Below are 12,884 nucleotides of genomic sequence, written 5' to 3' on the forward strand. Positions count from 1 at the left end.
AAAACAAACAATGAACTAGCATTTGTGTAGTGAGTTGATTTTGCAGTGGTGCTGTTATTGGTATGGTGTTACTGTTGCATATCTACATGTAAAGTAAGGTGTCATAAACAGTAGCAGGGCCATTGGGTGATGGACAGATGTTGAAAGTCTTAAAGGGCCTGTCCCACGTGTCCTTAGCATGCAAATTACGCGGCCTCGTGGTCGCGTTGAGGCACACGGGCATCGTGTGGCCGCGCGGGGCCGGTCCCACTGAGAAGCACGGAGGGGTATGTAGTTGTACGCGACATCGCGCGGGGCTCCGAAATTTTTGTAGCGAACAAAATCTTTGCGCGCCAACTCGCGTAACTGACGGCCAAAGTGGGACAGGCCCAGGACCCTGGTGCGACGCAACGTCTCACCTTCAACAGCAGCAGAAGCAGGCAAATGATCGTCGAGCTTGGCCTGGGGCTCATGGCCGTTACGGTCCAGATCCGCCCCCACTTCTACTCCCAGAGCGGGGCCAAGAAAATTGAAGATAAACACAAAATGCAGGAGTAACTCAGTGGGACCGGCAGCATCTCTGGAGAGAAGCAATGGGTGACGTTTCGCGTCGAGACCCTTCTTTTCCGATTGAAGAAGAGTCTCGACCCGAAACATCACTCATTGCTTCTCTCCAGAGATGCTGCCGGTCCTGTTGAGTTACTCCAGCATTTTGTGTCCATCTTCAAATGACGTCACGTGGTCCAGACGGCTGTGCGTACGTATGAAATAGCACGTGACCTTCATGGGACCGTCGCGGCACAACGCGACACGAGGTAGCGTAATTTGCGTGCCAAGGACACATAAGTGGGACAGGCACCTTAAGATAAAATTCCTGTTCTTTCAATTGATGCTTCAGAAAATTCTGATAAAATGACATCTCTGACAATGCAACACTCCCATCAGGCGTGTACTAAGTATGAGGATGGTTATATGCTGAGGTACCTGGAGTGACATTTGAGTTGACAAGCATGATGATGAGTTGGGAGTGCTGCCACTGAACTGGCATTTAATAGTTTTGCTCCGATATCCCAAAGCAACATCCTCATGGTGTATCTTGGTGCATCAAACTATTTTCCTGGACAATTAATGGCAGCAGTAAAGCAAATCTTCCATTGCAATATGTGTTTCCACTGCAATGAGAGTTGAGCAAAAGGAAATGACTCTTTTTGGAAGAAAATTGGCTGAAATTCTTTTGAGCTATCTTTTCACGGAACTCCGGTTTCCACGGTGTCATAATTGTCCTTGTGACATTGTAGTGAAACAGAACTTGATGGGATCATGCATTGATCCATCCAAATGAATATCCATCAAAAGGAATGTCCCTTTCATTTTAAACTAGACCAGGTGCGGACCCATTGGGCTCCGTCCCCCAAGGCAATATTCCACCACTCACCCATAGCCCCCAACTGCGCAGGCGTGGCTGATGGGTTCCCCGTTGTGACGCGAGTCACGGCAACCCTCCCCCAATTCTGCAGGCTCGGCCGGCAAGTGGGAGCACGACTGCGACATTTTTAAAGTTCAAAATGGCAATAACTTGTAAAAATTAAGATCAATGTGAATGCATCTCACTCTCCCTCTTCAGTCCACTATTCCCCATCTCCATTATCCTCCCTCTCCCCACCCTCCTTTGCTTCATCCTCATTCCCCCTCCCCATCTCCATTAGCTCGCCATCCCTCTTCCTGTCCCTATCCTCCTCCATTATCCTTCATCCCCAGCATTCCCTTCCTCTTCACCCTCCCTCTTCTTTACCCTCTCCTCCTCTCCCGCTCCTTCCCTCACTTCTCCCTCTCTCTCCTTTCCCCTACCCTCAGTCACTCCCTCGCTCATAAACCCCCCTCCCTCCCTCCCTCTATTCCCCTGCTCTCCCACCTCCTCATCCCACCCCCCCCTCCCTCTTCACCCCCCACTGCTCTCTCCTCCTCTCCCTCTTCCCCACCCCCTCCCTGCCCTCCCCTCTCTCCCTCAACCCCCCCCCCCTCCCTACCCCTCCCCTCTCCCTCTATCACCTCCCCTACTTTTTCCCTTCCCTCTCCTTACCCTCCTCCCCCTCTATCCCCTGCTCCCCCACTCCTCACCTCCTCCCTCCCCCCCCCCCCCACAACGAAAATCAGTATTTTTTAAAATTAAACCTCCCCCCCCCCCCAATGAAAATAATGATTTCTGTTTTAAATGGAATTCTCAATTAAAATCATGCTTTTTCTTTGAAATAACCTAAACACAATGTTTGCTGTTAATGAAAAAGGAAGAATTTGATTAAAAAGGAGGGTTTTTCTGGGGAATAAAAACAATCACAAATTCTTTATGTAAATAAAATTTGGGTTCCCATTGTGACGTCATTGTGACGTCGAACGCGGCTGATAGGCAGGACAAGTGGAAAAGTGGTTTTGTAAAGTTTAAAATATCAATAACTTGTAAAATATAACATCAATCTGAACAAAACTTGGCTATTGGAAACCCAGGACAATGGTGAGTAAGGTGGGCCAAAAATTGTAGGGCTATCGTGTACCATTTTAGCTGTGTTTCGGGAAATCATCCACATACAAACAAACAAACAAACGAACAAGGTGACTGTTTTAGTAAAATATATATAGATGTTAACAGGACAAATGACTAAATGTGCTCTCATTTGTGAACTATACGTGGATGATTTTGTGTTTTTTTTCGTATGTCCCAGGATATGAAGCACATGATGACTGGTGGTCCTACCCTAAAAGAAACCAGAATTGTTTCTAGCAGCTATGGTAATCCATCTGAGGGAATCATTGAAGCTGAAACATATAGAGGTAATGATAGTTTTACATTTTTTATTTTTACAAGGCTCATATAATGTTTAATTTTTCATAATTGGAATATGTGTATTTCAAGTTCTTTATTCACATTTATATTTCAATAATAGTTGCATTCTTTGATCATTCTTCTTTCATAAAGACAATTCAGCAATGCTACAGACACTTGTGAGGCTGCTCTCAGAAAAAAGTTTGTCTTAAAAGGTGGAATGTAGACAAATTGGACCACATTTATCATTCTCATGCCATAAAAATGACTTGCAATAATTACTAAAATAATTGAAATCCTTATCTTTTTGAAGTCTGAAATGGTTTAAATATTTGTTTCTGATGTATGTGCTTTTGTGGGTTTTCATTTGTATAAAGCTAGAGGCGTTTGAGGTGAAAAATGCGGATCTATTGCCATTAATAGATCTTATCAAGTTGGTTCTGTGAGCCGGGATTGATCAGTCCCCTGCAAATACTGATCAAGTTGATGTTTCTGAAAAGAGCTACGAAAGTAGACCAATTTTTGTCCGTTGGATCTGGAACTTTTTTTCCCTTAAAATATATATGTAAATATTTTTTTGAAAGTTGCTTGAATCTTTCCTGCACATTACTGGTTGGGTTAAAAGGAACTCATCTTGTTCTTTTGCTAATTACATCATCAATGCCTTTGGTTAACTCCCTTCTAAACCCGAAAAAAATAAATTTACTAAAACATTTCGATCTTGTGCACCTCAATTAATTATTTGTTATTTTTTCTAAGGCTTGCAAACCCAATTTCTCTATTCTCTCTACATTACTCAAATCGCACATCCCATGTAACTTCCCCTCCCCTTCCCAGTTCTCCCACAGCCCACTGTCTCCGCCTCTTCCTTTTCCTTTCTTCCTTCCCCCCCCCCCCCCCCCCCCACATCAGTCTGAAGAAGGGTCTCGACGTGAAACGTAACCTATTCCTTCGTATGGATGCTGCCTCACCCGCTGAGTTACTCCAGCATTTTTGTCTACCTCCCATGTAACCAAGGTTTTAATTATGTGAACACTGATGAATCCTGAGTAAACTTAATCAAAGCCTTTTTGGGCTTTCCGAAAGTTATGTCCAGAATTGATCATAATTCTATGGCTGGGAGCAATGCATGATTTATAAAAAAAACTTTATTACCATTCTGCTATAGGTATCTATTTGTAAAGCAGGGATCTGTTGGGCTTTTTAGCAGCCTACTCGTCGTAACTTATACGTTCAAAGATATTTGTTTGCAACCCCTCTATCTGTTCCTGGATTCCTTTTAAAATTGTTTCATTTAGCTTATACTGTCTCTTGTGTATGTCTAATCAAAATGCTTCACTTCATACTTCTCTCTGTCAAATCTCATCTGCGCTGTGCATACGCTATTTCCTTAGTTTAGGCTCCCAGAAATATTCCTATCCTGCTCGTTGTTTACTGTATTTACAAATGCCTGCCATATGCAGAGATTATCATTATACACTTGTCTAAGTGAAAAAGAACAATGTAACAGAAACATTACCTATTCATGTGCACTTCCTCCACTAAATTTATATATAATAGCAGAAGCTGCTATATCAAACCCTCAAATTTTTTGATTTAACTGTACAAGACTTAACTAGCATATTACATTTTTATTCCAATGTCTGGAGGAAAAGCTGGGGACAGCGGGGTCAGGGAACATTCAGCGAGAGAGGAAAAATGTTAACAGGGAATATTTTGCAATCGACATTGAGCACTGTCGACCCTCCACTCATTTCTGAAATAAAACAAAAACTTGCGATCTTTGCCTTGCTGATCTGTCAGCATGAGCTTGGAAAACTAGAGGGAGGGTTTACCCAGGCCACATTTTGGGGGGGGGGGGGGGGGGGGGGCATCTCTTCGTATGGGGTATCGCTTGGAAAAAGTGAAACAATAATAGATTGTCAACCTAGTTGTGCATCCAGACCCAGTGAAACAGCTGCACTCGGAATGTTTCTGAGAATGGTTTTAAAAGCTTTTAATAATTTAATTTATACAAGTAACTTAAAGATTGAAACATCTTAAGCTGAAAAACATTTAAATATATTTTAAAATATCTTGAAAGCATTATACATCCTGTTGCCCTGAAGTGAATTGCTGACAGCAACTTCAGGATTGCTGTTCTCATACATGTGGTAATCTTGAAATTGATGTCAATTCAGTAGAATAATGACATGAATGCTGTCAGTTTCCCTGTCGCAGTGCCACAAAATCCATTTACTCTTCTATGGGATGATCTTTCGTCAACAAATTTAAAATTAGCTTTCTCAGATTGGCATGCTGCTGTCCATCAACCAAATCCATCATTTACACGCTGCCTAGTTTGATTATTATGTTTTAAAACTGAAGTTTAATTAAAATATTGTATTTCAGGTTTGCTCTCCGAAATTATCCTAAATACTACATTTTAGAGTGAAAATAATTCAGGATGTTTTTGAAAATTGTTTGAAAACCCACATCCTTAAAGCAATTAAATGCAAGCTTTTTATTATAACATATAACAATTACAGCACGGAAACAGGCCATCTCAGCCCATCAAGTCCATGCCGAACACTTTTTTTTCTTCTTCCCCCTAGTCCCATCTACCTGCACTCAAACCATAACCCTCCATTCCTTTCCCGTCCATATACCTATCCAATTTATTTTCAAATGATAAAATCGAACCTGCCTCCACCACTTCCACTGGAAGCTCATTCCACACAGCTACCACTCTCTGAGTAAAGAAGTTCCCCCTAATGTTACCCCTAAACTTCTGTCACTAAACTCCAGAACAAGGGGTCACAGTTTAAGGATAAAGGGGAAATCTTTTAGGACCGAGATGAGGAAAACATTTTTCACACAGAGAGTGGTGAATCTCTGGAATTCTCTCCCGCAGAAGGTAGTTGAGGCCAGTTCATTGGCTGTATTTAAGAGGGAGTTAGATGTGGCCCTTGTGGCTAAAGGGATCAGGGGGTATGGAGAGAAGGCAGGTACAGGATACTGAGTTGGATGATCATATTGAATGGTGGTGCAGGCTCGAAGGGCCGAATGGCCTACTCCTGCACCTATTTTCTATGTTTCTATGTCCCTTAATTCTCAAGTCGTACTCTATTTATTGTTGTTTCCTAAAATTCCTCTCATGAGTGTATGGGTGGAACTGGTTTCCCCATAAAGATGGTTTGATTGGGAAATCTGTGGAACGTAACAGATTTTCCTTTGCCAGACACCTCTTGATACATTGAAAAACATTACATTTGCACCATATTTTACTTTGGTTGCTCTATATTTGCACTCAAAGAATAAACTGAATTATTACGATTATATGAGAAATTAAAAAATGAAAGTAAGCTATTTTAAACGGGTGATACTCTTTGTAGCACTCTGGATTAATTAACTATTCTATTACTTGATTCTTATTTTGGAATTGAGTTTGGCTGTTTTGCTGACGCTGTGTTTTTAAACTGTGCGATCATTTCTCATTCTGTCAACAAATATGAACAAACTAATTTTGCCGTGGTAAATGTTGTGCATGCTATCCTAGCAACAACTGTAGTGAAAGATCAAAAAGTAATCTAGTATATTGTGGCTAAATGGAGATTAAACTGGACAAACAGAAAAGCTAAGATGTTCCTTTTTGCATGAGATCCATAGTATGCAATATTGAACAGTCATTGTGTTTTTCTTCGGCTCCCTCATTGAAGAAGCAAAAGCTTTCAAGTCACTGAGACTGAAACATTTAAATTTGAAAAGCATGAATTTTTATAATTAGCAGTCATGGAACCTTTTTATTTCCTACTCTTTCATAAGCAGCTGCACGCTGAAGGATGGGTTCACTAAACAAGCTTGAATACCTTTTATAGAACAATGAAGATTTTCAACTGGTTACCATTTTGTCTGAGTTTGTAGTTTTTGCATTAATATTTATATTATAACCATTATTCCAATAGCATTAAAAAGACTCTGCGTGCTACATTCAACCCAAATTAACAGACCAATCAAGGTTACTGACCATAATGTTAGCCAGCACATCTTATGTCAAATTCAAATTTTACACCATTTGTAATCAAATGAAGAATTACGTTAAACATTCTTAGCAGAAATTGACTGGATGTATAACAATATATTTTCTTTAACATTAACAGTGACTTTGTCACCTCTCTCCATCAATACAATAATATGATCATTTTGATTTGGGTATATATCCAGGAAGTAGACTGTTGGTCTAGACATGAGTTTAGATTCCATCATGGCATTTGAGGAATTTGAATGCAATGTATTAAATAAACTGGAATAAAATACTAATATGTACAGTATCACACATTGTAGATTATGGGTTTAGGGGAGGAATTGATGAGATGTGTCTGGGGAAAAATAGGATTATTGCAGGTTTGGTGTGTGTGTATGCTTAATGGTCAGTGTGGATACGGAGGGTCGTACATCTCACTTCCATACTGTATCACTCTTGACACAAATCGGGGACGCATGTGCAACATTTGTCGAATATCAGGATGGGTTAAGAAAGTGGTTGAAAAAGCATATGGGACCCCAAGTTTAAAAATTAAGGCCTACAGTACAACAGCAAGGAAATTATGTTTTTTTAAATGATGGCTAACCATGTTTTTTTTTAATGTTCTTCCTTAATTGAAGTGGTGTTCTTTTCTGGGCACCACACTTTACAAAAGGTTATTTAGAGAGGGAACAGAAGAGGTTAATTAAAATAATCACTAGGCAACACAAACAGGAGAATTGGCGTTTAAGAGGGAACTGCAGATGCTGGAGAATCGAAGGTTACACAAAAAAGCTGGAGAAACTCAGCGGGTGCAGCAGCATCTATGGAGCGAAGGAAATAGGCAACGTTTCGGGCCGAAACCCTGGCTGCTGGACACTCATTGCCTTTAAATAAGATCATGGCTGATCTGATTGTGACCTCAACTCTGCATTGTTGTTTAACCATGGTTATCATTCAATCTCATCTTTATCAAGCATCTACGGAATATCTGTGGCATTCTCTGCCAGAAGGCAGTGGAGGCCAATTCTCTGGATGATTTCAAGAGAGTTAGATAGCGCTCTTAAAGATAGCGGAGTCAAGGGATATGGTGAGAAGGCAGGAACGGGGTACCGATTGTGGATAATCAGCCCTAATCACATTGAATGGCGGTCGGTGCTGGCTCGAAGGGCCGAGTGGTCTACTCCTGCACCTATTGTCTATTGTCTACTTCTGCCTCAAAGATTCCACTTCCACTGCCCTTTAAAGTAAATGAGATAATCCCAAAACTTGAGGAACAAAACAGCCTAAAAACAGGTAACCTATTTTTAATCAGTGGGAACTCGTTCTATGTTCTCCCACGGGAAGAAATATCTTCCACCATGCCAAGACACTTGAAATCTTCCATGTTTCAATCTATTCCCCCTTGCTGTGCTAAACTTCAGCATTTACAAACCTATCTGGACGAACATTTCTGCGTGGGACAACTTGTCCTTTCTTGGCATTTGTCAGTAAACATTCTCTGAATTAACAGATATCCTTAAGGAGACCAATATTTAAGAAAATGTTTCATCACTGTTCTTTGTGATTGGGGGCAAAAAATGAAAAACAATCTTCCTACTTTTGTCTTCAATCCTTCCAGCAATAAGGGATAATATCCTGTTCATTTTCCTATATACCTGCTGCACCTGCATTCCACCGATAAGGAATTTTAGTTATGTGGATACATTTGAGAGTCTGTGAACATTGACGAGATCTGATAGGGGTATTTAAAACTAAGTAAGGCCTAGACAAAATAGATGTGGTAACTAATCCTATTGGCAGTAGAGTTGAAAAGGAATAGATATAGAATGAAGATAATTACCAGAAGCATCACGGGTGAAATTAAGATTTTTTTTTCCGCACAGAAAGCTGTAAAGATTCCCATAATGCCTCGTGAAATGCAGGGGTTGGCCTATGAGGAAAGATTGAGCAGAATGACCAGTACTTTGGAGATCAGAAGAGGTTAACTCATTGCAAAAAGAGTAATTAGAGATGGATTAATGCTGACCTTACTAGCGAGGCAGAGATGCTGAAAGTTAAATAAGTAAGATTTTCAGGGGTTTTCTAAGATGGATATTGTTTTCTTTGCTCAGAGCATCTCGTATTAGGTACGTCATCCTAAGGTAAGGTTGGCCATCTAAAATTGAGAAAAGAGGTTTTTTTCAGTCTGAAACGTCCCCACCCAAAATGCCGCCCAGGAATGCAGCCTGACCCACAGAGTTACTCCAACACTGCCTTTTACACAAGTTCTTTGTGCCTCTAGATTTTATATGGTTGTGAATGTTTATAATTCTCTGCTCCAGAGAGACGAAGCATTGAGTTTATTTAAGGTTGTGATAGATATTTTATTCAGAGTATAAACATAGAAAAATAGGTGCAGGAGTAGGCCATTTGGCCCTTCGAGCCAGCACTGCCATTCAATATGATCCTGGCTGATCATCTAAAATTAGTACCCCCGTTCCTGCTTTTTCCCCATATCCCTTGATTCCTTCAGCACGAGGAGCTAAATCTAACTGACTTGAAAACATCCAGTGAATTGGCCTCCACTGCCTTCTGTGGCAGAGAATTCCACAGATTCACAACTCTCTGGGTGAAAAAGTTTTTCTTCATCTCAGTCCTAAATGGCCTACCCCTTATTCTTAAACTGTGACCCCTGATTCTGGACTTCCCCAACATCGGGAACATTTTTCCTGTATCCACCCTGTACAATGCTTTAAGAATGTTATATGTTTCTATAAGATCCCCTCTCATTCAGTATTCAGTATTTATTTAATATAATTTTAACTGAGTACTCGCATACACAGATGAAACGAAAAAAATGTTTTTCGATCAGTTTCCATTCGGTGTAGTTAATAAAAACAGGATAAATACATAGAGCTTTAAAAAAATTAAAATTGCCATATCTAAAAACAGGCCTAAAATTTACAATAAAATAAAAACAGACATTCCGACCGACAGTGGCATTGCTTTGACAAGTGCCTAGCTGTCAAAGTATGGGCGAGGTTGAATGTGTTGGTGAACGATATATGGGGAGGGGACACAGTCCGTTAACCAGTCTTATTGCCTGTGGGAAGAAGCTGTGTAGCATCCTGCTGGTTTTGCAGCTGATGCTCCTGTACCTCTTCCCAGATGGCAGAATGGAGAAGATGTGGTGTGATGGATGATGGGGGTCCTTGATAATGGAGATGGCTCTGCTGATGCTACGCTTCTGATAGATCTCCAACAGGAAAGGGAGTGGGGCACCAATAATCCTGCTGGCTGTCTTCACTATCCTGTTGAGTTGATTTTGTTCATAAGCCTTACAGCTCCCAAACCAGGAAGTGATGCCATAGGTCAGTATACTCTCGATGGTGCCCCTGTAGAAAGTCCTTAGATGAACAGTAGGGATCCTTCTAAATTCCAATGAATGCAAGCCCAGTCGACCCATTCTTTCATCATATGTCAGTCCTGCCATCCCGGGAGTAGAGAGATATAGGACTTAAGCAGGGGATGAAGCCAGAAATATAATTACGTTTTTCGTATTGAACATCAGGACAGGTTTGAGGGGACATCTAACCAACTTCACTTTATATTCTGAAGTGAAAATACCAAGCCGAATAATTCAGGGGAACTAGTCCTGCCAATGCTGGTTACATCCTATAATTGATGAAATAAAAGATAAAGCACTGTGCTGTTATGTGTTGCAGTCAGTAACGAATTTAAACAAATGGACTCGGCCTTTTGGATAGACTGTGTCTTTCAGCTCCATGGATGCATCCAAGTTGAATTTTGCAAAATTCATGTTTTTTTTTTTTCATAACTTTCTACCGGATCAAATTTCTTATTAAATTTCATGGAATTCTTTGTGCAAGTTGATGATCTAAATTGAAATTAGTCTTTTGAGTTTTTCCTGGGTTGTTGGAGTTGGATGTGAATTTACATGAAGATGCAGCTCTTTTTAATCCACCGAGTTTATGATTAAGGAACTTAAGGAACATTGCAGTACAAGTGGGCTCAGAGTTTCAAGGAGTCAAATGTGCTGCTCAGATTAAGGAATTGGCTGTGTGGAAAAAGGTTAGGAATTGCTCAGACAATGCTGAGAGTCAGTGTAGGAAGTTTGGGGTCACGTTGCTCCTGTTCTATTGTAATAATTGTAGTGCCTTTTGCATGTGATCAAAGCTGTTGAATGTGGGCTGGGTGCCTGTGCAAATGTTTATTGGGGACAGTAAGACTATACAAAGTGAACATGCCAGCAGGAGGTATCTCAGGCCTGAATCTCTCTGGTTCAGTGACGCTGAGCTGCAGTACAGGTTGGAGATTTAAGTCGAGTGGTAGATGGTTTAGTTTGAAACTGTACTTTTGTATCAGATAGTGTCATTTAGGTGCTAAGATTTTGTTAAAGGAATCGTGCAGAGTGATGTTATGCCAGCTGAATTATCTTGCGCTATTAAATGTGATGCTGATGAATTTTCACCTAATGTTTTGAAATCTGTATAACCAGCTAGAATATGATTAGTGTGAAGTTCACCTTTGAAATTATTTTCATTAAATTGTATAAAGGCACAAAGAGTCTAGACTATGCAAGCTGATCCTAAAAATGGAAAGATGTTGAAAGATTCACATAGTGACTCTGGGATTCATCATTGAAAACTCTAGTTTGAGTGAATTGACAGCAAGCTCACTACCAGGTTCATTCACGTTGTTTTGCTCGGGCATTCCTGATTTTTGATAAACATCCGGACTCTCATGGGTGAATTCCATCGCTGCCTGATTGATTTACCTGACCTTTGGCTGTGTTACAAATATGTCAATATCTTTGGTGTAAATGTATCTGTTTTTCAGTGTGTGTGTGTGTGTGTGTGTATGCGTTTTGACATTTAAAAAAAAACTATATATTTATGCACAAGTTTGAAACGTATAAAGAAACAGACTACTCTTCAAATAATTTGATGTGAGTTTTGCAGTGCATGGTTTATTCAGCTTTTCAGATCAGAATCTTTGTGCCGAGTGCTATTTATATGTTAAGGCAAGGCCAGCACCATCCAAAAGCAGCTTAGACACTTATTAATGATGGGTAAGACTACAAATGTTCCTTCTATTCTTCACTTTGTTTAGTTTCTTTAGTTTAGAGATACAGTGCAGAAACAGGCCATTCAGCCCACCGCATCCGCGCCGACCAGCGACCCGACCCCCGCACGCTAACACAATCCTACACACGAGGGACAATTTGCAATTATACCAAACACTTACAAGGGAACAGGTTCAAGGATCTGACTAGTAGAAGAGAAAAAAGGCACACTCATCTGTTAATTTACAAATCAGTTTTATTGGCACGAGAGAGAACAAAAACAATACTTGATATGCACAGGGGCCCGTGGGAGTGGCGGCGCCTAACGGCAGCGGCTCGACTACAGTCGTCTGTCTTTTTTTATTTTTTGTCTTGTTAAATGTATGTCTTTGAGTCAGTTTTTATTTATTTTTTAGCTGTGTATATGTGGGGGGGGTGGGGGGCTGTGGGGGAAACCGTTAATCTCTTCCCTGTGCGGGGACCCGACTATTCCCTGTCGGGTCTCGGATGTCATTGGGCCTAACATCGTGGAGCTGGCGGCGACCTCTGGCTGGGACTAACGTGAGGGCTCCAGTTACAGAGCCTGCGGAACTGACATTGCGGAGCTGGCCAACTTCGGAGCGGGGAGAGCTGTGGTGGTGCGCGGCTGCGACCCGACTTTTGGAGTTCGGAGGCACCAGCCACAGACCCGGTGGACGGGAACATCGGGAGCTCGTAGATCCCTGGTGGGAGACCGCTTTTTTCCGAGCTCCGCAACGGCGACTTCTCCCGCTGGAATCGCGGGTTTAAGGACATGGAGTCGGGGCCTAACATCGTCCGGCGCGGCTTAAACGGCCTCAGGACTTATCATCGCCCGCCGGGGGCTTTAACATCGGAGCCCCAGTTCGCCTCGACACTGCAGTTGGACTTCCATCACAGTGAGGAGATGTTGGAGACTCACTGTGATGGATGTTTATGTAAACTGTGTTAAGTGTGGGTCTTGGATTGTTTTGTAATGTAAAAAAACTGTAGAAATG

General features: G+C 41.3%; 1 protein-coding gene across 7 annotated transcripts in view; it reads left to right on the plus strand.

The window, feature by feature from the left end:
* LOC129704008 (arfaptin-1-like) overlaps window positions 1-12,884 on the plus strand; it is a 108,667-nt gene that overhangs the window by 52,009 nt on the left and 43,774 nt on the right. For all 7 annotated transcript variants that reach the window (XM_055646814.1, XM_055646833.1, XM_055646823.1 and 4 more), the window contains one exon: window positions 2,697-2,805. In XM_055646814.1, coding sequence (XP_055502789.1) covers window positions 2,697-2,805 — 109 coding nt within the window. The remainder of the gene's footprint in view (window positions 1-2,696; window positions 2,806-12,884) is intronic.

The sequence above is a fragment of the Leucoraja erinacea genome, chromosome 1 (assembly GCF_028641065.1).
Source record: "Leucoraja erinacea ecotype New England chromosome 1, Leri_hhj_1, whole genome shotgun sequence".
NCBI classification, from domain to species: Eukaryota; Metazoa; Chordata; class Chondrichthyes; order Rajiformes; family Rajidae; genus Leucoraja; species Leucoraja erinaceus.